Source organism: Spermophilus citellus (assembly GCF_964194105.1).
Source record: "Spermophilus citellus genome assembly, chromosome: 12".
Classification (NCBI taxonomy): Eukaryota; Metazoa; Chordata; class Mammalia; order Rodentia; family Sciuridae; genus Spermophilus; species Spermophilus citellus.
In genome coordinates, this window is record NC_138198.1 from 15,180,124 (window position 1) to 15,201,399 (window position 21,276).

At 50.5% G+C, this 21,276-nt stretch overlaps 1 protein-coding gene across 4 annotated transcripts in view; it reads right to left on the reverse strand.

The window, feature by feature from the left end:
- Positions 1 to 21,276, reverse strand: part of PIEZO2 (piezo type mechanosensitive ion channel component 2) — a 345,423-nt gene that overhangs the window by 68,499 nt on the left and 255,648 nt on the right. For 2 of the 4 annotated variants that reach the window (XM_081263438.1, XM_081263437.1), the window contains 9 exons: positions 18,434 to 18,475; positions 11,937 to 12,154; positions 9,518 to 9,678; positions 6,245 to 6,421; positions 5,837 to 5,962; positions 4,185 to 4,385; positions 3,245 to 3,449; positions 3,057 to 3,158; positions 1,956 to 2,121 (listed from right to left, as the gene is read on the reverse strand). In XM_081263438.1, the coding sequence (XP_081119564.1) occupies positions 1,956 to 2,121; positions 3,057 to 3,158; positions 3,245 to 3,449; positions 4,185 to 4,385; positions 5,837 to 5,962; positions 6,245 to 6,421; positions 9,518 to 9,678; positions 11,937 to 12,154; positions 18,434 to 18,475 (1,398 nt within the window). The remainder of the gene's footprint in view (positions 1 to 1,955; positions 2,122 to 3,056; positions 3,159 to 3,244; positions 3,450 to 4,184; positions 4,386 to 5,836; positions 5,963 to 6,244; positions 6,422 to 9,517; positions 9,679 to 11,936; positions 12,155 to 18,433; positions 18,476 to 21,276) is intronic. The other 2 variants (XM_081263440.1, XM_081263439.1) reach the window with 1 other exon arrangement.

Sequence of the window (21,276 nt, forward strand, 5' to 3'; positions counted from 1 at the left end):
CAGTGTGCACTGAGCTTCTGACAGAGCCAGAGTACGCTCGGTGCGGGGCTGGACTGACGGGCCAGATCCTTGTGCTCTGGTCCCTGTGCCTCAGCTCTACCTGGCGGTCTTCTCATCTGCAAATGGGATGATAACACCTGCACACAGGTGGCCTTTGGGAGGCAATGGCTCCACACACGTAAAGCACCTGGAACAGAGCCTGGCTCTTTGAAAGCACAGGATAACTCTTAAAGTGACCCTATCCCTCATAGTGCCAAAGCCATAGGGTGGGATGGGCACAAGAGTGAACAGGTGAGAAGGGGACTCACCCCTCAGAAGGGGGCAGAGTGGGCTCTTGGGGTAACAGCACCAGGTTAGAGGGCGGTCGCGCTGTTTAAACAGGACTCTCCTGGCCGTGACTGCAGGAGCCCCTCCCCGGTCAAGGCCAGGCAGTTGGTCCACAGCCTCTCACCAGCTGTGCTGGCTCCTGGGTGGCTCTGAGCCCTCAAGGGTGGAAAGAGCTGGGTGTGGAGGCTGAGCCGGCGTGCCTCCAAGAAGGGGAGGCCAGGGGAGGCCAGGCAGGGCCGAAGGGACCAGGGAGAAGCAAAGCCAGCAACACAGCCCGGGAGACAACCGGCTCTCAAGACCAGGCCCAGGTGTCCCTGATGGGGAAGATGGTGGAGGTCAGCCAAGGTGCTGTGGAGCAGAGGACAGGGATGGGAGGGAGGAGGGCAGAGTTGGGGGGCACTGGACTGAGGACTTTGTGCATTCATGAGTATTGCAAGTGGGCCCCACAGTCAGGGTGGCCAATGCGGGCCCCACCATCACATGTGACTAAAATGCACGAGTTAAATAAGTCACACCCACCTTACAACAGGCTCTAACCGAAGCCCAGGCCGAGACACAGAGCGAGCGTGAGGACAGCAGCAGCACAGGCGGCTCTAGACCCTCACTCCTCAGGGCCCAGAACACACAGGAGGTGAGGGAGCAGAGGCACAGGGACGGGGGGAGGGCGGAGGGTGAGGAGGGATGTGGACAAGGAGGAGGGACGGGGAGGAGGGACAGGGATGAGGAAGGGGGCAAGATGATGGCAATGAGGAAGGGGAGCGAAGATGAGGAGGAGGGACGAAGGATACAGGAGGTACGAAAATGGAGAGGAGGGAGGGATATGAGGAGGAGGGACAGGTGAGGATGAGTGATGGGCCACAGGGAGGAGGGAGGGAGGATGGGGAGGGAGGGGGATGAAGAGGGACGGGGGATAGGGAAGGGATGGGGGATGAGGGGGGATGGGGAAGGGATGGGTGATAAGGGGGGATGAAGGGGGATGGAGGATAGGGGGAGATGGGTGATGAGGGGGAGATGGGTGATGAGGGGGGATGGGGAATGAGGGGGGATGGAGGATGAGGGGGGATGGAGGATGAGGAGGGGATAAAGGTGAGGGGGGATGGGGAGAGGAGATGAGGAGGATGGAGGATGAGGAAAATGTGGGATGAGGGGGGATGGGGAATGAGGAAGGGATGGGGGATGAGGAGGGGGATGGGGGATGGGGAGAGGATGGGGGATGGAGGGGGATGGGGATGAGGAGGAGGGGTGGGGATGAGGGGGCATGGGGAGAGGAAGGTGATGGGGATGAGGAGGGGGATGAGGAGGAGGGGTGGGGATGAGGAAGAGGGATGGGGTGAGGAGGGGTGGCAGAGGATGCTGGGGAGTTGGGGTGAGGGTCTGGAGGTGGGGAGGTTTTTCTGGAGAGCTGCTACAGGGTATGATTGACATGAGTCGGCTTCGTATGACGAGGAGGAAAGTGGAGGCCACAGAAGGAGGCCAGTACTGATGGGAGCCTCAGTGTGGAGGCTCCCACTCATAGCTTTGGAGTCTGTAGTTCAGCAGATCTCCTTCCCAGCCCAGCAGAGGGAGGAGGGGAGAGTGGGCCTCAGGAGGTGCCCAGGGTGGAGCTGCTGGGTGGTGCGCAGCCTCACCTGCAGTGGATGAAGTCTGGCACGGGGTTGTGCTGGCTGAAGGAGGCCGCATCCAGGTTCATGCAGATCTCCACGTTGTCCCCGGCCATAATCCGCACGGCAGCTTTATTCTCATCCTCAAAGATCTGCCGCTGCAGGGAGGCGCACAGGAGCAGCATGAAGTCGTCTGCAGGACAAGGGCGACACTGGCACCTGCTCTCTTCTGGGCTCCCTCGGGCAGCACAGTCACCCCCGAGTGAGCTGGGCCCCAAAGCGCTCAGTAAAAGCCATCCTGGACCCCAAGGCCAGGCCAAGAGCATCTGCAGCATGGGGAGCTGTGTGAGGGCAGGCCCATAGGGCTCCCCTGGTGGTCTGGGTTTCGCCTGCACGGTGGGCAGTGAGGGTGCTGGGCTAGGGAGTGTCCTTCTTGGCCTGGGTCTCCGCCCATGTCCAGGCAGCTGGAGCTGTTGCCCTGCTGACCTCCTCACCTGTTGTGGATGCAGACATCCTGTTCTATTTGACCTTGTCCTCTCTCTACATTTGTAACCCAAGGCCATTCCCAGCCAGGCACCAGAGAGAGGGGGAAGGCAGAGAGCGTGTGGGCAGAGGGGATGTGAGCCAGGCAGGCTGTAGCCCTGCTGAGGCCCTCATTTTAAACCTGATTATGTGAGGAGCCACTCCCTGTCATCCCAGGTGGCGCGGCGTCTCTAGCCCTGGGCTCACCAGCCCATGAGATGGCCCTGACAAGGTACCCAGTGACGCCAAGTCTGGGAGGTAGATATCCTCCTCATCGTCACAGCCCTGCTCTATTTGGGTCTGTCTGTGGTGGCAGCTGGGAACCCTTCCCGGCCCCAGGCTCCCTCCCTGATCTGTCTAGTGAAAGGCGGGCGTGCAGGTGTGTGAGGGTGTCTGGGGGTGAGAGGACTCGAGTGAACACAGAACCTCCAATGTTGACTTGTTAATTCTGCAAACACAACAGAGCAAGGAAGAGCCATTCCTGACTGGTGATAGGGTTATAAGGTCCAGCGGAAGACCAGCGGTCCTGGGGCACCCTGCGAGGACTGAGGAGCCAATGTAAACCCAGCTACTGATGTCTCAGGGCCCTGAGGCATAAGCACTCACAGACGAGAAACACTGGGTTCGGCCGCACGATGAAATCCGGGAAGTACAGCCACTTGATGATGTTGTCGTTGAAGTCGGCGCCCTTGAACCTCCATGGGTAATCTGCAGGGAGGGCCACAGGCAGAATCAGTCTCTTGCACTGGTCTGTGTTGCGGCTTGGGCGAGAGCCACCGGGGGAGTGCCCTCACCTCGGCAGGGGGCAGGCGGGATGCCAATGCAGATGAAGTACTGGAAGGTGATGATGCAGGCCAGGAAGCAGCAGTACTTGGGCCAGACCTCCGCGATGGCCTTTCTTCTGCGTCGGTACAGGACAGCAATGAGCCAGCAGGCGTGAATCATGGCATAGAAATCCATTCGCTGGCCGATCACGTTCACTGACATTAGGAAACAGGTCTGCGTAAGGGTGACAAGAGGTGAAAACACATGGGGTTTGCAGGGAAGGGAGCCACACCTGCGCAGCCTGGATGGCCCCCGCATGGGTCCCCACATCTTGCTCTTTTGAAAGCCTTTTAGCCTGAAGGCAGATCCACAGGTTACCTCCAAAGGAGCACCTGACTGAGTCACTGTCATGAGACCCACTTCAAACTGGAGAGGACGCAGGCAGACAGCGGTAATGACTTCATGATACAGCACCCCTGCAAATTCATCCTATTAAATAAAGGGCAGGATCTACCAGCACAACTTCAGGTTAAAACAGCTCCCTGGAGCTGCAGGTTATACTCTGAATGCTCGAAAGCAAAGATGGTTGAGAATATTTTACTCTTTATAAGTAACTAATGTGAGGGCTAGACTGTGACTTAATGGTGGAGCCCTTGCCCAGAACATACAGGTCCTGGGTTCTAACCCCAGCACAAAGCTGGAGGGAGAAGAACTAATAAGACAGTGGATGTTCATGCACCCAGATGGCTCTTGAGATCCCGAGAGGCCAAGTGCCTGGCTGCAGAGTAAGGGGCATTGGTCCCCAGACTTGGGAAATGCCACTGCGTCAATAGCAGCACTCTCTGTGGACCCCGAGGAGTCAGTCTGCATGGGCTGGAGTGTGGAATAGCCCCAGTGGCCAACTGGCCTGAGATGGCTATTTATATGTTTGTGTAAAGAGAAATACAACACATTGGCAAGAAAACTCACCTCCAGGCCAAACTTGTAGAAGAAGTAGTTTATGAAATATTTGGCACAGTTAATAAGTCCATCATCCAGATGCATTCTTGTGATGTCATGAAAGATAGTTTTGGACACAGGGGCAGTAAGGTTGTTTCGACCCCGATAGTACTCCTGATGGCGGTAAATGGTAACTTCGAAGGCCAGAATGGCCAACATCAGGAGGTTATTCTACGAAGAATAAGCAAGAACATACAGCTGTTTGCCAAGGGCTTTATGAGTTTCAGTTTGAGCTATTCCTATAATGTCACTGTTCTTGATTCTTAATGTCTAAAGCACAGTGTTTTATAAAACCCCACCTTTATGACATCCTACTGCACTCAAGGCTCTGTCTTATTTACTGTGGTGTTGTCTCCATTATGGAAATGGGGCTAATCTCCATGGCAACAGGACTCAGAATCTCTGGAGGCGAGACAGTGGCTGTGCTCCTAATCCTGGAGAAGCACTCCACACCGGGGATACCTGGCCCCGGGGGGTTGCTGGCAACCAGAGGGGCCAACGGTGCAGACACATCCTGGGAAACACACTGCGCCAGCCCCAGGGGACACCTTTACCACCTCTGACGTCTGGCCGGAGTAGGCAGTGAATTGAGAAGCATGCTCAAACGGAGCAGTAGTGTGAACACAACAGGAGTGGTGAGAAGAGCCCACGTGGGTCCTCACACTGCTCTAACCACCCTTTTCAAGTATCGATTTGTCTTATCTTTTTTACAGCCACTGGGGGCTGAGACCATTCCCAAAGGTATCTACTGTATTAGGAAAACTCGCAGTTACTCACAGAAGACAGAGGTCTAGCGCCTTTGAGGTCCAGACATGGAGCAGAAAGGTCTTACTTCTAAGGGCTCTGTCCATGCAATACAGACAAGACTGCTTAGATTATCCACCAAGGTAAAATGTGAAGCATGGAAGGTATAATGTTTTCATCTCTTTGCAACTGAAGTTCTTTTTTTGCAAAGGTAATGCTTTATTCCTTCTAAATGTAGTAAATGGTCTTTATTAAAAATCACAGGGAAACATCTGGGAATGGTGGCACATGCCTATAATCCCAGTGGCTTGGGAGACTGAAGCAGGAGGATCAAAAGTTCAAAGCCAGCCTCAGCAACTGAGTGAGACCCAGTCTCAAAATAAAAAGGTCTAGGGATATGGCACAGAGGTTGAGCATCCTAGGTTCAATTCCTGGTAAATAATAATTATTATAAGGAGAAACATAATTTAGACAGCAAAAGTTTCTTGTAAAATAACATCTCCTTCTCAGAAATTATCACTATTGACAATTTGATATATTGCATCCCATATTTTTCTTTGCACAGTGTTTTAAGACTTGCTTTTTTAAAATTGGACAACGTATTTTGGACATGTTTCAGTTCTGAGAACCTAGTGACCTTGCTCTTGGAATGTGACAAGGCACTTGGTGAATGTATGCGGCACACTGTATTCAGTCAAGCTCAGACTGCTGGCCAGCTTCTCTTTGGTGCAATAATGATCTGTCACAGGAATTTGTTGCAAGCATGATTCCAAATGCCACATGAGAAGAGGAGGTTATATCTAATGGAATACTAACGGTCTCAAGGGGAAGGATTCCAAACTGTGCTGAGCTCCTAGTAGGAACAAAAGTGCCCTTACCCTCAGGTAGACAAGCAAGGGAGAAGACTTCCTCAGGCCAACCCACTCAGTGGGGTCAATAGGCGCACTGTAGAGGAGGGACTTGTTCAGGTCCTGCAGGGGTATGTTGGTTTGGTTTTCATTGGGCTGAAAAGAATAAAAATGGAGTGAAAAATGGCTCTCCAGATTGGGTGAGTTCAGGTGTCCTCCTTCAGCTTGGACCAAAGGGACAGGGGTGGGATAGGGAGGGAAAGGCCCAGTGTGAGTGGGAGGTCCCCACTGGAGGGAGGCAGAGGTCCAGCACAGAGGGCAGGACAGACAGGGCCTGGATGGGGTGACTCACAGGCTGGACAGAATGAGTGTGTGGCAGCTGGCCCTCCAACCGCCTTGCTTCCCTGAAGGGCAGTGGGACCCCTCCCCTTGGCTCACCAAGGAGCAGTTAACAGAGAAGCTCTCGGGCTTGATGGTTTGCAGCTGGTACAGCATCTTGCAGACGATGATCACACAGGTCCAGACGGTGCAGATGCTGGAAGCCACACGGCGGAGCTTGGCGTAAGGCAGAGCGAAAGCCCAAGAAATCAAAAACACATAGTTGAACAGAGACACCTGCAGACATGGAATCAGAAATGGAGACAGGAACACACAACATGACGTGACATCCACAAGCACAATGACCCGACCTCTGACCTGCAAGGGGGGTTGAGGTCTGAGCACGTGCAAGGCATTGCCTCTGTGCTGGGCACTAGGGGAGTGAGCCCAGGGCCCAAGGACACTGTGTCTTCTGTGGAAGACAGACGCGGAACAAGGTGATGCCAGTGTAGGGCAATGATGGCTGAGCTGAAGATGTGAACAGGCTCCTGCCTGAGGCGTCCTGGCTCCAGGGTGGAGATGCGGGAATCCCCGAGTCAGGCTGTGAAGCTGAGGAGGAGTGGAGGAGCATGGTGGGGCAGGTAACCACAGACAACCGGGAGCTGGGAGTCAGCAGTGTGAGATGCAGTGAGCGTGGGGAGGTTGAGGGGCCGCCATGAGCCAAGGGTTGGGGATCCTTTTAGAACTGTGTAATGGCACGTGGCCCATCCTGCAGGAAACAGCCACACCACTCCCTGGAGGGCATCACTCTGGGGAATCTGAAGCTCATCCGGCATCTTACTTAGAGAAATGTAAGTGAGGGATGGAGGGAACATGATGGGCATTAGACAAGAGGCCAGAGACCAGCTCTCCTGCTGCTGCGGTCACCCAGGAGGAAAGGGACCATGGAATCATGATGGGAAACAGAGTTAACTGGGTGAGATGGTTGGTGGCATGGTGGTGGTGGGCTGGGGGGCTTCAGGGAAGGGAGTGTGAAAGAAGACTCCTGGGTTCTTCTCGGGAGCCCACATGATGACAGGAAGTGCTAAAAGCGGGTCAGTGTTGGGGAGGACATGAGTTCCACGTGAACACGCGGACCTTGGGACGACAGCGAGTTTACCCCTCAGAGCGTCGTCCCCACTTTTAGCAACTCTCCGTGAACAGCACAGGAGCATCACCATCTTATTCATCCACGGGCCACACGCATCTATGCTGGATGTCATTCAAATAACGTGCTGGGATGCTTCATGTCATTAGGTGAAAACGGCAGCATGCATACCGCTGGTAAAGCGAACACGCTCAAAGTGCTGAGCTCTATGAGCTGGGGAGGGCAGTCTACCTAGTTGGCTGACAAAACCATAAAGTGACACGTGAAGACTACATCACGGTGTTGATGATTCTGCATGTTGTCCCCAGCTATTCTTGTACTTTCCACTGTCCAAGGCCAGGGGCCTCTCTGTGTACTCAGAGCAAAAGTACTGGACTAGGAAGGGGTGCCTTACAGAATTCATTGAGGAGGAAAGAAATTGTCCTGTGGAAGTGCTCTGTAAACCATGAAGTGCTCATAACATACTAAATAGGACATCAAAGTATTTTGATTAGCTAACTGACCCCCCCTCCCTTAGTGGTCAGCAAGGGCCCTGTCAATTTGGATGTTAAAAAGCCAATCCTATTAGAGATATCTATTAAAGATAGACACAGGGCCCCCAGGCACAGGAGAGTGTGGCTCACACAACACTGGGAAATGAAGTCTCTTTGCTATTTCTTTGAATATGCACTGGAGGCATTGAGGATAAAACAGGACAAACGATTTACACAGAACTTTTGATATTCTGATGATGGGTAAAGAGAAGAAGGGATCTTAACAAATCCTACCCAGGTTCAAGGTTACGCTTCCCATGGAGCTTCCTGCCCTGGAGAAGCACAGGAAGCAGTGGGAAGTCCATATGGAGCTGGGGCAGTGCAGCTTGCTGAGGCCCTGCCAGGCTGGCCGGGCGATACAGGAGCACAGGCAGAGGCAGCTAACCCAGGTGGGGAAACGGCCCTGGAGGAGTCGGGCCCCCACTGGGAAGCGTAAGCAGGTGTGGGCAGAGGGGTCCCAGGTACAGGGCCCCCCAGGTGCAGGAGAGTGTGGCTGGCACAATCCGGAAGAACCAAGTGGCTCTCTGCCAGGGAAGTGAGACCCGAAGCCTTCCAGCAGGTGCCCTGGGGTACCCGGAAGGGCAATGTTGAAGTGGCCCAGGCCCGAGGGCAGGGGACATGACCAGGCGACGGTAAGGATGGGAGTGAGCCATGCCGAGGTCTGGCACAGAGCACTGCCAGGGTGCTAGTCACGCTCTGGGAAGACCATCTGGCTGCAGGATGGGAGGCCCACGGGATGCAAAAAAGGGAGGGGGAAGCAGAAATTGGCTGGAGTTCCTGAAGGAGGAATGAGGTTCAGGGTGAACTCGGTTTCAGGGGCATTCACAGAAGGGGTTTCGGGGGCACAAAAAGCAAGCCGCATCCAGCTGCCCTGTGGGCATGAGAGTCTGGAGTCCAGGGAGAGTGCTGAGCTGAGACAGGGACTGGAGGGGCGTGGTCTGCAGCTGGCAGCTGGCCCAGGAGCACACAGGAAGTTCTGGGTCAGACCCCACAGCTCAGATCAAGTCTCACCCTTAGTGACCTGCACATGACCACCAGTGTTGTGGTCATTGGTTTTCCCTGTGGTTTAGCTTTTCAAGGATTATAAGTGGAGGTCCCTGACTTAATTTTTAGAGGACAAATTGAATTCTAACCAACTTAAAAATACTCCAGGGAAATTAGAAGTATGCAAAAAGTATTTGTTGAATAAATGCAAGGAGAGCCAGTTTGTCCACCGTCAATAGGAAATGACTGTCGGTGGAACAGTGACTCTTCTTTACAGACACCAAACGGAGGGCAGGAGAAGTGTGCAGTTGGAAAGTGCAACTCGTCTCCAAAAATGCAACAACCAACAAGGTGTGCTCTATGAAGGATTTTACTTCAGAACCAATAACATGAGCCCAAATGTTATCATTTTCCTCAGAGAGAACTGAGGGAAGCAGAGTCCCACATGCAGAAGAGCAGCCCACTCTCACACTCGGCAACAAAAAAACAGGCGAAAACAAGCAGCCCTGGCACTGTGACCAGTCAACTGGAAACTAAGCCCCAGCCCTTCTCTCTGTGGCTTCCCCCTCCTCAGGGCCACTGAGTGGATTGCTCTGCATGTCAAAGGCATCCTTTCAGAGCCAGATCCCTAATGTAGTGGACACCAGTTAAAAATATGGTGGACAGCTGGACAAGGAATGTGAGACCCCTGTGACTGTTTGATGAGACGCTCCAGCAACATTCACTTACCTCTTTCACAGAAACCCAGATGATGTAGGAGGACACAATCTTGATGATGTGCAGCTCCAGGATCCACCACGTGAACACCTGCAGCTTGTGAAAGTGCTCTAGGGACTTCAAGAAGAGCACCGTGAGGCGGTCGATCACCAGGTGCCACTTGTTCCGCAGGTCTGCAGGACAGAGCAAGGTGGCCTTTGTTATTAACCAAGGGTATCTGTGATCTCCAGATGAGGACAAGGAGTCACCACAGGGGATGAGTTCTAAGAACAGCCAAGTGTGGAGCAAGGGTGGTCCACGAGCCCCCAGGCATGTTGACCACACAGATGTCCTAACCTAGGATTCTAGGGGTGATGCTGCCTTATCCACCTTCTAACTAAGTGGGTGTAGAGAAGAATTTTGACCTTATTTACTCTCTCTCTGTGTCTCTCTTGGGTACTGGGGATTGAACCCAGCCTCAACCACAGAGCCACATCCCCAGCCCTTTTTATATTTCCTTTAGACACAGGGTCTCGATTAGTTGCACAGGGCCTCACTAAGTTGCTGAGGCTGTCCTTGAACTCATGACCCTCCTGCCTTAGCCTCCCGAGTCGCTGAGATTACAATCATTCACCACTGTACCTGGCAGCCTTATTTACTCTTAAGGTTAAGATGTAAACTGAGGATTTGAGGTGACCTGAGCTACCTGTAAGTTACAGTTTTGTTTTGTCAAAATGGTGCTCCCATAAGCAACATATAAATGAGCGGATAAAACCGTCCATTCTCCCTGGAAGAACAGGTCAGAGGTCTGCCCCAGCAGGACCAGCCGCTCCTCACCAGAAGGAACAGCAAACCCAGGCTCAGGACCAGCCGCTCCACAGTTTGGCAGTAATCCTGTGCTGTGATGAGCCAGATCAGTCATTGCGTTCTTGCCGGCTGTGCACAACCCAGGGGTCCTGCTGCTGTCTGGAGGACTGTACTGAAAGCCACCACAGGACTGTCTTGTATTGTCACATTTATATCACCCATTACGTCATAATTTTTGTATGAAGGCCACAGTCCAGGCAGAGGATGGGCCCTTACCTGGCACAGGGAGTTGGGACGGTGTCTGTCCTGGGACAGTTAAGTGAGGTTTCATCCCTGTGGAACATGCTTAATGTACAGAGTAACTTACAGATGGTGTTCAGTAGGGAGGTCTGAGTAGTAAGTGGACATGACCTGGAGGAGTGGACAGCATGGGCATGAGGGTGTGGAGGCACAAAGCAAGTTCGACTTTTGGTGAGATCCATCAGTAAAGCTCAATCCCAGCTTGGAGCACCCTAATAAGGCCTGGGTGGGTCCTCAGGCCTGCTCTGGAGGAACTGGGATTTCCCTCTGCACTAAGGCTGTGTGTGGCTCAGGACATGGCTCAAGAAAGGACTGAGCTTCTCTGGTCCTCACTGTGGCTGTGCTGAGTGGGGAAGGGGACCAGCTTTTGGAGGCCACTTACTTTTGAGAGGGATCTTCTTTCTCATGCTGCTTATTTATTTATGATGGTACCAGGGATTGAGCCCAGGGGTGCTGCACTTCTGGGCTACATTCCCAGCTCTTCGTATTTTTTATTTAGAGCTAGTCTTGCCAAGTTGCTGAGGCTGGCCTTGAACTTGCAACCTCCTGCCTCAGTCTCCTGACTTGCTGATATTACAGGTGTGCGCCACAATGCCTGTTCCTTGTTCTAGTTTTAAATTTTCTACTTTTGTAAAGCAGAGTTGACCAGCAAGGACAAAAGCAATATTCTACTGTCCTGTGCCAGCACAGCACACCACCATCAAAGCTCGGTGCTCTGGGGTCCCCCGCGCTCTCTGGGCACTGCTGCACAGGCCGAACTCTCAACCTTGTATGTTTCTGTGGGAAAACATTTTCTGAGCTCATGGCCATTCGATTCTCACCATCCCCTGTTAAAACAGCGTTTCAAGTCTAGGACAAAAAGCAGGGACAGAGGGAGGACTCCAGAGTAATGAAGGTGGCGGACGCACCTCTGGGGGTGGGCTTGTGAGTGGGTGTTTCTCACCTTCTCTGTCCCTCGTGTCTTGAGCACGACAGCAGAACTAGAAACACATTCTTAATGGGAGTCCTCGGAATGATTTCCCTGGGGACGCGTCTGCAAAGGCGACGTCCAGGACTCCAGAGGCCCTGAACAGGGAGCTGTTCTGTCTGAGGCTTTCTGCCTGAGCTGTAGCAGACACCCCCCTCCTGCCCTCCACAGAAGCTCTGCTTGTGGCTCAGGCGACCACAGCTGGCCCTTCGTATTCTTCAATTCAGAGATATTCAAAAGAAATTACTGGAGCAGGATATCACCACTATAGCAACCCCCTAAAATGAAATCTTCACCTTTCAATCCCCAGAGCGGGTCACACTGAGCTGTGGGGTCAGCGCTCGTCCCCTGGTCTGAGCAGCTGCTGGTAGTGGTTACCTGACATTTCTTCCTCCTCCTCCGACTCCTCCTCTTCGTCTTCTCCCTCCTCGGGCTCCTCGCTGCCCCCCCCAAGCTCGCCCTTCTCAGCCTTTCCAGGGCTGCCCTCTGTCTTCTCATCTACGAGTTCGGCCAGTTTCTTCCCCTCGGGCCTCTCCAGGCTGGCGGTCAGGTGCATCACGGCAAGGTCTGGGAGGCTTCCCTCGGGGTGGGCCAATCTGTGGGCAGAGAGCAGCTGCGTCAGGAGAGGAAGGCGTGCAGGGCTGGTGTGAGTGAGGGGCAAGTCAAAGAGAGGCCCACGGGAGAGTCGGTGCATGAGCAGAGGCCTGGCAATGTGGTGCCTGTATCTTGCCACTGGTTGGCCTAGGTTAGCCTTTCTTATTCAGTTCTGGTGGTTGGTCAGGAATGAGAGCTATCGACACCTAAACTTGACATTGTTCCCAGAGGAGCAAATGGTCAGAGTTTAGGACGAAGAGGCATGAAATGTGTCGTGGGAGCGAGCATTTCATGGCCTCACAGGGGGACTTACTCATTTTGGTGGATTGGTAATTTTTTCTTGATGCTGCTCAAAGTAATTGAAATAGAAAGGAAAAAAAGGAGATGAGAACAGAGGAGTTATAAGGAAGTCAGAGATCACACGTCATGCCACATTTCACCCGCATTGCATTCCTGAGCGCTGGGCAGCTGCGGCCTGAGGCCAGGTGCATTCAGGCTGTGTGGGCAGCGAGCTCTCGCTAGGGACCTGGGCTTGGCAACTGACCCGAGAGTGGTCAGCTCTGTAAAGGAGGGTCCGTGTAGAACACTAAGGCAGAGTGTACCCTGCTCTCTGGGCAACTCAACCGACCATCTTGCAGGAACCACGTCGGTGACAGGTTAGGTTAGCTTTCTCCACCTCTTACAGGACGTGTGCTCAGTGCACCTTGGCAGGGATGAGCCCACTCCACCAGCGTCTGAAGCCATGTGCTTCAAATGCTTTCAGGAGTTCCGGGGTCTGCATTGCTCAGCCTGAGGGTTGCAGACATAAGCTGTGCATGGGCAGCTGGGCAGGGGGAGGAAGGCAGGGAGCTTCCAGCCACCTGGGCACTGTGGCTGATTCCACAGTAGACACACCTGCCTTGTGTTCTGTGTTCTCGACACAGAGTCTCTCTGTTGCCCAGGATGTCCCTGAACTCCTGGGTTCCAGTGTGCCTCCTGCCTCAGCTTCCTGAGTAGCTGGACTACAGGTCTGTGCCATGGTGCCTGACCTCCTGCTCTTTTTTAAAAAGCATAATGTGTATTAATATTCAAATGGATGCCTTAAAGAGCCCACCCCCTTGTGGACAATACAGTCCATCCTAGGGAAAAGCCTAGTGGAAATCATAATGATATTCATTTGCAATAATTAATGCATGAATTTTAGCCTGATCATAAGAGAACAGACAATTTAAAAAGTTTTACCCACATAATTGTACACTCTGAAAAAAAAATTATTTAGCCTTTCTGAAATTCAGTAAATTTTCTATAAAAAATGAGTTGATTCAGCTGGGTAAAGTCTTAAGCTGTTTCAAGCCACAGTTTCATATTCGAAAGCATGCCTGTCATTTTGGGGAGCCACTTGTAACGAGTCGGCATTGTTCTTAGCCTTTCAAGACAGTCATCACTCAAAAGCATCCCTTTCCCAGTGGGGTCAAGTGGTTCATGACAATATGCCAGAAGCAAGTGGATCACCTATGCCCAAGGAGCCTGGGACAGGGCTCCACTCTGGGTGCAGGAACTCTGCCCACATGGCGCTCCCAGATCTTCTTAAGCCACTAACTGACCCCTTCAACTTCTTGAAAGTCCACTACTCTTGGAACTGCAACTCCATTTCTTTGATACTAGTGTAGCACTTGGAACCTCTGGGTGCACACTGCTGCCCCAGCTTGACAGTTCTGTGTTTTGAACGTGCTTGGGTGTGGAAGCAGTAGCCCCAAGGAGAGTGCCCATGTCCCTATGTACTGCTCTCTTCTGCATTAGGAAGACACCTCTTACTATAACAAGGAACCTGATGGTGGTTAGTGGGGACATGTGTCCCCACTGAGTGTGTCAGATGCCTGCCACCATTGTAAGCTGATGAGCAGATGCCTTTCTAACCCTGGAGTGAGACCCCAACCACCAGGCCGTCCTACAGCTGCTTCTATGGCTCTTTAAATCAAATGCTTTGTGTTTCTTCCACACAAAGAGTTCATTCTATCTCAATTAGCAACATGCCCAGACTGCCACATCACAGGCAGTCAACACTGAGTACGGACGGCTGAGTGACGGAGTCCAGGGCGACACTGGGCTGAGCCTATAGGGAGCAGCCCTTGGAGACACCATCATCTACGAGACCTGCTTCTGGAAACTGGTGGTAGTTTGCATAAGGTCTGGGACTGGACAGAACTGGGGACAGAGGAGACCTGGGGCCAACCTGACACCGAGCCCCACTCCCCAGGCAGCCTAGCCTCTGGATTTACAATGGCTGGCAGAACAGAGCAGAGGGGACCCATGTGCCAGCTACCATTTGGAGCCATCTGAGCAATCAGATGACTTACGAGTCAGGTGACACTGCAAAACTACTTAGCCTGTCTCTCAAGTCTCAGTCTTCAGGTCCGTAAAGTGGAAATGACTGTGTCTGCTTCATAGAACTTCTGGAAAATTAAAGCAGTTTCCATAAGTGCTGAACACACTGCTTACATATACAGGAAGGATTTTAAAGCAAGGAACCATCTTCTACAGGCAGATTTCATACATTAGGTTTCACAATCATGTCATAAGTCTGTCCTGATGAAAAGGCAGAATTCAAAGAGCGCCTGGCTGAGCCTCATCAACCAGGACAGGGAAGATGCACCCGTGGACGGCAGTTCTGTCGTCGGCACGTTCCTTCACAGAACTCGGGTATGCCAAAAAGGCCATTCAGAAGAAAACCAGCTAGGATTTCTCCCTGGGAACCTGTCTCCAAGCATTCCCTGGCCTTGTGCACTCTGCTCTGTGTACAACTTCGCTGTGCGTGCAGTGAGGGCTGGGGAGCCAAGGGCTGGGCTGCAGACACCCACCTCAGAGGCTCAGTCAGCTGCAGTTTGCTGGAGCCAAAAGTCATCCTCATGCTTCTGAAAAGACTGGGTGCCACAAATCAGTCGTTTTGTTCCATTAGCAAATAAAAAAAGAAGATCTCGACTTTTTCAAAAACGATAGTAAAAGGCACACTCTCATGAAGACACATTCCCTGGAACTCCATGCCACAGAACTTACAACACTTGCGATTTTTTTTTTACTGATCATCTTGTGCAAATTATTTGATGATCAGATGAAGGATTTTTCCTTTGGGACTCCAAAGAGACACAGTGAAAGCTCACGGGATTCTCAAGAAGCTCCCTTCTCTACCTCCTTAGATCAAATGCTTTGTGTTTCTTCCACACACAGAGTTCATTCTATCTCCTTAGAGTTTCTTGATTTTTACAGATATTTTATTTCCTTGCTTTATTATGATTCAGGTTGTGAGCTCTCAATATTTGTGGTTCTCTATTTTTGTGTCAGGAAAGCCAAGGGACCTGTCAGTCTGTCCTTCCTGCCTTCCTGTCCATCCTCAGGGCGTGCTTCCTTATCTGCGCCTACATCATTTCATCTTAAGTGTGTGTTGGGGACTCTCTCCGGGAAGCTAGAGATTCAGTCCTGCACCCTGAGCTCCTCTGCAACGCAGACTCCTTGTGCTTGGTGCACAGTGGGACTCTTTCAATGCTGGGCAAGACATTTATACCCTGGAGACATGTTCTCTTTGAAACAGAAGAAACAAATTATGTAACACAGAGTGATGAAGACATTTAATTATTGACTTGACTTGGAAACAACTACATATTAAGCCAGTCTCCACTAAGAAAAATGGAAATTCTGCCATCGTAAAATCTCCATATTTAAACTCTCATTCATTTTTTCAATAATTCTACTTTGGAACATGTGAAATGCAAATTGTAATTACCCATTTCATTAGATGATTAGAGAAAAGGAGATATCTTGTGTTAGGTACAGGACAGGCTGAATAAGTTGTCTGCAGGGCATGCCAAACAAAGTTAGCTGCAGGATGACCTGGCCACTCAAACCCTCTGTCTGGTTCTTTATCACCTGTTTGCTTCAAGCCCAAACGCCCAAGCCCCGGCTCAAGGCTGAACACTCAAACTCCCCCCCACCCCGCGCTCAAGGCTGAACTCTTAACCCCCCTTGTGCCAACAAAGCAGCTTGCAGACCCAGAGACCCCATTAGAATTTGGCTATAAAAACTCCCTCTTGTGGGGCCCCTCTCTCTTGCTCTCTCTCTCTCTCTCTCTCTCTCTCTCTCTCTCTCTCTCGCTATCTCCCTCTCCATCTCTCCTCTTCTCTTTTCATTCCTCTTTCTCCTCTCTCTTTCTTTCTCTCTCTCTCTCTTCTCTTTTGCATTGCTGCAATAAAGCTCTCTTGGTTGCTCCGAGTGTTGTGGTCACTTTCCTTTCATCTTGCAAATTCATTATGTTTATAATGCCTGTAATATTTAAAATAGAATATATTGTTTGGCATAAAGTATTTTCTAGAACTCACAATCACTTTTAGAAGATTGTATTCACATAAAAGCAATTGATTTATGAATTTAATACCACATATCAAGCCTATATGGTAGTGTTTCCTCCAAAAAAATATCAACTAAGCAAGACTGGATATGATAGTCTCAACCTCTGTAAACATCAGTGCAATGGACCTTAATCCTGTTAAAATATTCTAATTCACACTGTTTACTAAATCAATTGGAATTTCCCTACAATTAAAAAAAAGCTGCTTTATTATAATCTCATCACTATGAGATTCTCAACACCCTCTCCTACCTCACATCTTGTAAGGTGACCTGTAGATTTTAATCAACCTATGGAGAATTGTAGGTAAACCTCCTCTTTAAATTCAGAATTAACATTAATAAGCAAACTTTTCTCTTTGTAAAACAAACAATCTTGAGCATAAAGAAATCAATTTTGAGGGAAAGACAGCTCATTCACGATCCTCTCCTGGGGAGGAGCTGTGGAAGGTGGGCATGCTGGGCACACACCACAGAAGCACCTGGTGCCCAATGGGAACCGGCTTCTCAGATCCTGTTCCTCTGGGGCCTGGCACTACCTGCCTGGGTGGCTCTGAACCTTCACACCTCTGAGGGCCATAGTAAGCACCCTGGCCTTGGGATGTGGACTGCAGGCTGGAGTGACTAGTGTGGTCGAAGCCACACCAGCTGCTGCCCAGGGAGACCTCAGAGCAGTTCCCGGTCTTCCCTCATGCAGCCAATGCCCATTGCCCAAGGCAAACACCAAGTGCTTTATGAGCACCATGGAGAGGCAGGGAGGTGGCCCTTTGTGTGGAAGGGCGGGCTGGGCAAGTTGCTGGAGAGGTCTAACTGGAGCCTGTGCCTCCTCCTGCAGTCAGCTAAACCCTGCGGTTGACTCAGAGGCTTCTGGCACCCACCAGCTCCCTTCCCTCCTCGCTCTGCAGGGACCTCTCCTTTTACACTGCCTTCTGGACGTGTCACCTCCAATACCTTGTTCTTTGGTTGTCTGCCCAGGAGAAAAGTGAATGAAAATGAACAAGTGTTTGGAGAGTTGTCGTGTGTTAACTGGGCTTATTTTAAAATGCATGTTTCCATCAAGGACAAAACTGGTATTACGAGAAGGAACAATTCAAGTCACCTATTAACAATGGCAGAATGGTTGGAGTCAGCCAGACCCACAGGCCTTCCCTGTGCTGGGTGGCACTGTGAGGACAGAGCACTCTTTTGCTTGTGTGCACTGCCTGCTTTACCTCCCCAGGGAGTGGGGCATCTCAAATGGGGCTGAGTCCCAGGGCCATCTCTGCACTGCTGCAGGATGTGGACACACTGTGAAATCCTCGTCAAGACTGTCCTGATCTTTTAAAGTAGAGGTTTATTTTAAAAATTGATATTTTAAAAATCGTGTGTTGTTCTGAATATTTGCATTTCTTTCAGGAAACATCTAGGGAGCATCAGCTGATGGGTAAGGGCACGGGGTATTGTTGCTGAATGGTCAGGGCGCCGTGCAGGGGAGCTCGTGCCTCTAGCCAGGGAGGTAGGGCAAGCAGGCGGTGGAGGACTGGAGCCAGTCAGGAGAGCAGCAGTGACCTCACAGGAAGGGCATGGGTCTGGCAGCAGGTTTGGCATTGACAGGAGGGTGTGTGGGGGAGCCGTTCTTCAGCTGCGCTCTCGACCGTGTGGCCAGGAGAGAGAAAAACTCAGCCTTGAACGCAGTCTACCAAGAGCAAACCTAGGTTGAGCCAGGATGAGACACTGAGCACCAGCTGAAGACCCTGACGACCCCCACGTGCTGGGAGTCACCCTTGGGGAGGAGCGCCACACGCTGGCGCGAGTGTACCTGGCAGCCCCTCCACCACCTGACCACAGCACTTCTCATTTACAAAGCGGTGAAGAGTTCAACACAGCAAGAAAGTCTGAAAGACAGAAAACACAGGAGTACCCACCTATTGATGATGAGATACACGCGCCCATTGACTTTGGCGTGACTGTGGTGAGAGGCAGAAGCACAGGATGCAGAAGGAGAGAGAGAGAGAAAGAGAGAGAGAAAGACATTAGGCAGAGCAGCATGGGGGCTCTCCTGGCCTCCTGGCCTCCTGGCCACAGTGCCATCGCCTGCAAGGGTTGGCGTCAGGAAGGACAGTATGAGCAGCAAGAGTGGCAGCAGCACTGCCAGACACATAGGAGTAGTGCTGAGGACACAGTGGCCCTGGCCACCCCACCGCCCGCCTCATACACCTGGGAGGACCATCCCTCAGACTTCTCAAGACAGCTTGTCAAAGGAAAGATGAAAGATTAAAATTTGCTCCTTTCCCAGAGTTAAAAGAGTCCTATTAGGTAACCACAGTCAACGTATTTTCTCTAAGATCTTCTAAAATTTAGGTTCGAAAAAGACATTGCTTTGTTTCTATGTGCAAGACAATATTTTCTAACATGAATCTTGGATATGTTGCAGTGACACAAGAGTAATGGGTCTCTAAGGAACCTTACTAAACTATTACCAGTTACACATTATGTAATCAGCATATCATTGCTATGCTATAACATCATATTATTGTCGATAGACAAGTGAAAAGACATTCCAGAGGCTCCTCAGTTAGAGTTGATAATAGTTTCTTCTTGTTTACATCATAAAACCGTTTTCAGAAAGCTAACTTTGTAAAGTCTGTAAGGCTAAAGAAAACAAATTCAGCTTTGTACACACACACACACACACACACACACACACACAGGTGGGGATGGTTAGTTGGATTTTTGATAGAAACAACACTGTTGTGATCAATTTCATGACTGCCAGGGGTTGGTTATTCACAACTTGTGGGCCATGTTTTTTTTTTTTTTTTTTTTTTTGGTAAAGCATCCAGAGAGGTGAGAGTATAGAACAAGGCTTGAATCCTGACTCTACAAACAATTCTGTTTCTCTACCACTTTAATTTTAATTAAAATTGTTCAGGATTTGGGGACAGAAATACTTTAAGGTAAAAATTATTAGTGAGAAAAATACAGCAATATAAAAGAGTTGCTAAAATATTATATATATATACATATATATATGTATATATATATAATATTCAAAATTAACTTTTGGGGGCTTTTCTATTGAACTCTGCATGAAACCCCCAAACACCACCTGGAGTGAGTTCCTTAATTTCCCTAAGGCCCTTTTCCCACGGCCCTGAGAGTGAAATCCCATGAGCTGCAGTTTCAGGGCTGTGTTTATACACCCTCTTCTCGTTCTCCCAGTTTTCTTGTACAATTCACTGGTGAGGGGACACTCAGGGTGAGGCCAAGCCATGAGGATGGGAAGTAGGATGGGGTGATGGTCCTTGAGGTCTGCTGTCCCTCTTGTCCTGTGAGAAGGGCAGGAGCTGGGAGGCTGAGGCCAAGGACACATGGGGCAGTGGCCCCCAAAGCTGTGTAGTGGAGCCCAGTGCACACAGGGACAGGAAGCTCCGTGCAGCACTCAGTTCTCACTTGCAACCTGAATGAGCAAGAACACTGAGGAGCCACGTTGTCCTCTGTAAAGCCATGCTCCTGAAATCTTGCTGAAAATCTGGAAGAAGGTGGCCCATGTCTCCATGTGACCAGGCAACAGAAGACCAAGGCACATGGCAATGGTAAGGCAAGAAGAGCCCTGCAGTCTGGGGGGCTTTGATGAGAAGCAAGTGCTCATGAGAGGGATGTAAAGCATTTAGAGGTAAAAAAAAATCTAAGCATGTGACCAGCAAAGACCGATGATGACATCTCTTCCACAAACATGCAAATCTGCCAAAAAGGTTTTCTTAATTATTGGAAGTGACTTTTGAAAACAAGTGGCCTTACAATTAAATAAAGCCAGTACATAGCTGGAGTTGAATATCTAATGCTGGTTTCACCCATAGTTATCACATCCATGTCAAAAAATTGTCCCACTATCATTTCTCTAATTATTGACAGCTGTTAGTTTTTTACACGAGTACTCTTTACAAATTTTAAAACTTAGTGTGATTTTTCCTGTCAGCAAGACTACCTATGGGGTCCCCAAACTTCTAATAACGTCTTTATTTTTCCTAGTGTCTGATTATCACTAAAGGAAGTAAGTACACAGCACACAGGGATTCTGAGCCCCTGACCCTGCTCATGAGGTGGGAGATGGTGCAGAGCACATTGGAGGGCGAGACCTCTTGGCCTTCCTGGTTGGTAGCGACTGACATGCTCACGGTGGTCTGGAACACCCTCAGAATGAAACTAAGTAAATCTTAGTTCAAACTAAGCAAATTAGGAAAGCAAATCTACTGATCATAAGGATTATATCATATTTTCATCATTTCATTCCAGCTCCTGTTAGAAAGTGTTGGAAGGTTAAAATTTCCTGAGAATAGAATGAAATCCTACTTCATTTGCTACTGATGTGCTCATTTCCCCCCTGAACTCAAAGAGCTAAAGGGAATTTTCACCTGGGGTTGGTATACTCTTTTTTTTTTTTTGAACCAGGAATTGAATCCAAGGGCACTTAACCACCAAGCCACATCCTCATCCTGCCTCAGCCTCCTGAACGGCTGTGATAACAGACCTGCGCCACGGCCGGCTCTGTGTACTCCCACTCAAATAGCACCTTTCTCCCTTCGAGCTCAGCAAGTGTTTTCTAGGGAACTGAATCATGGGCCACACTGGAGCCCCTGAGGAAAAACACCGTTAGCGTCCATCAGATGGATGCTTGTCATTTTCCTGTGGCGGGATGGTGGCTTCCACAGAGCTTGGTAAGTGTGCCCTGACAACCAATGTAAAGCGCTGACCATCACTGGAAGGG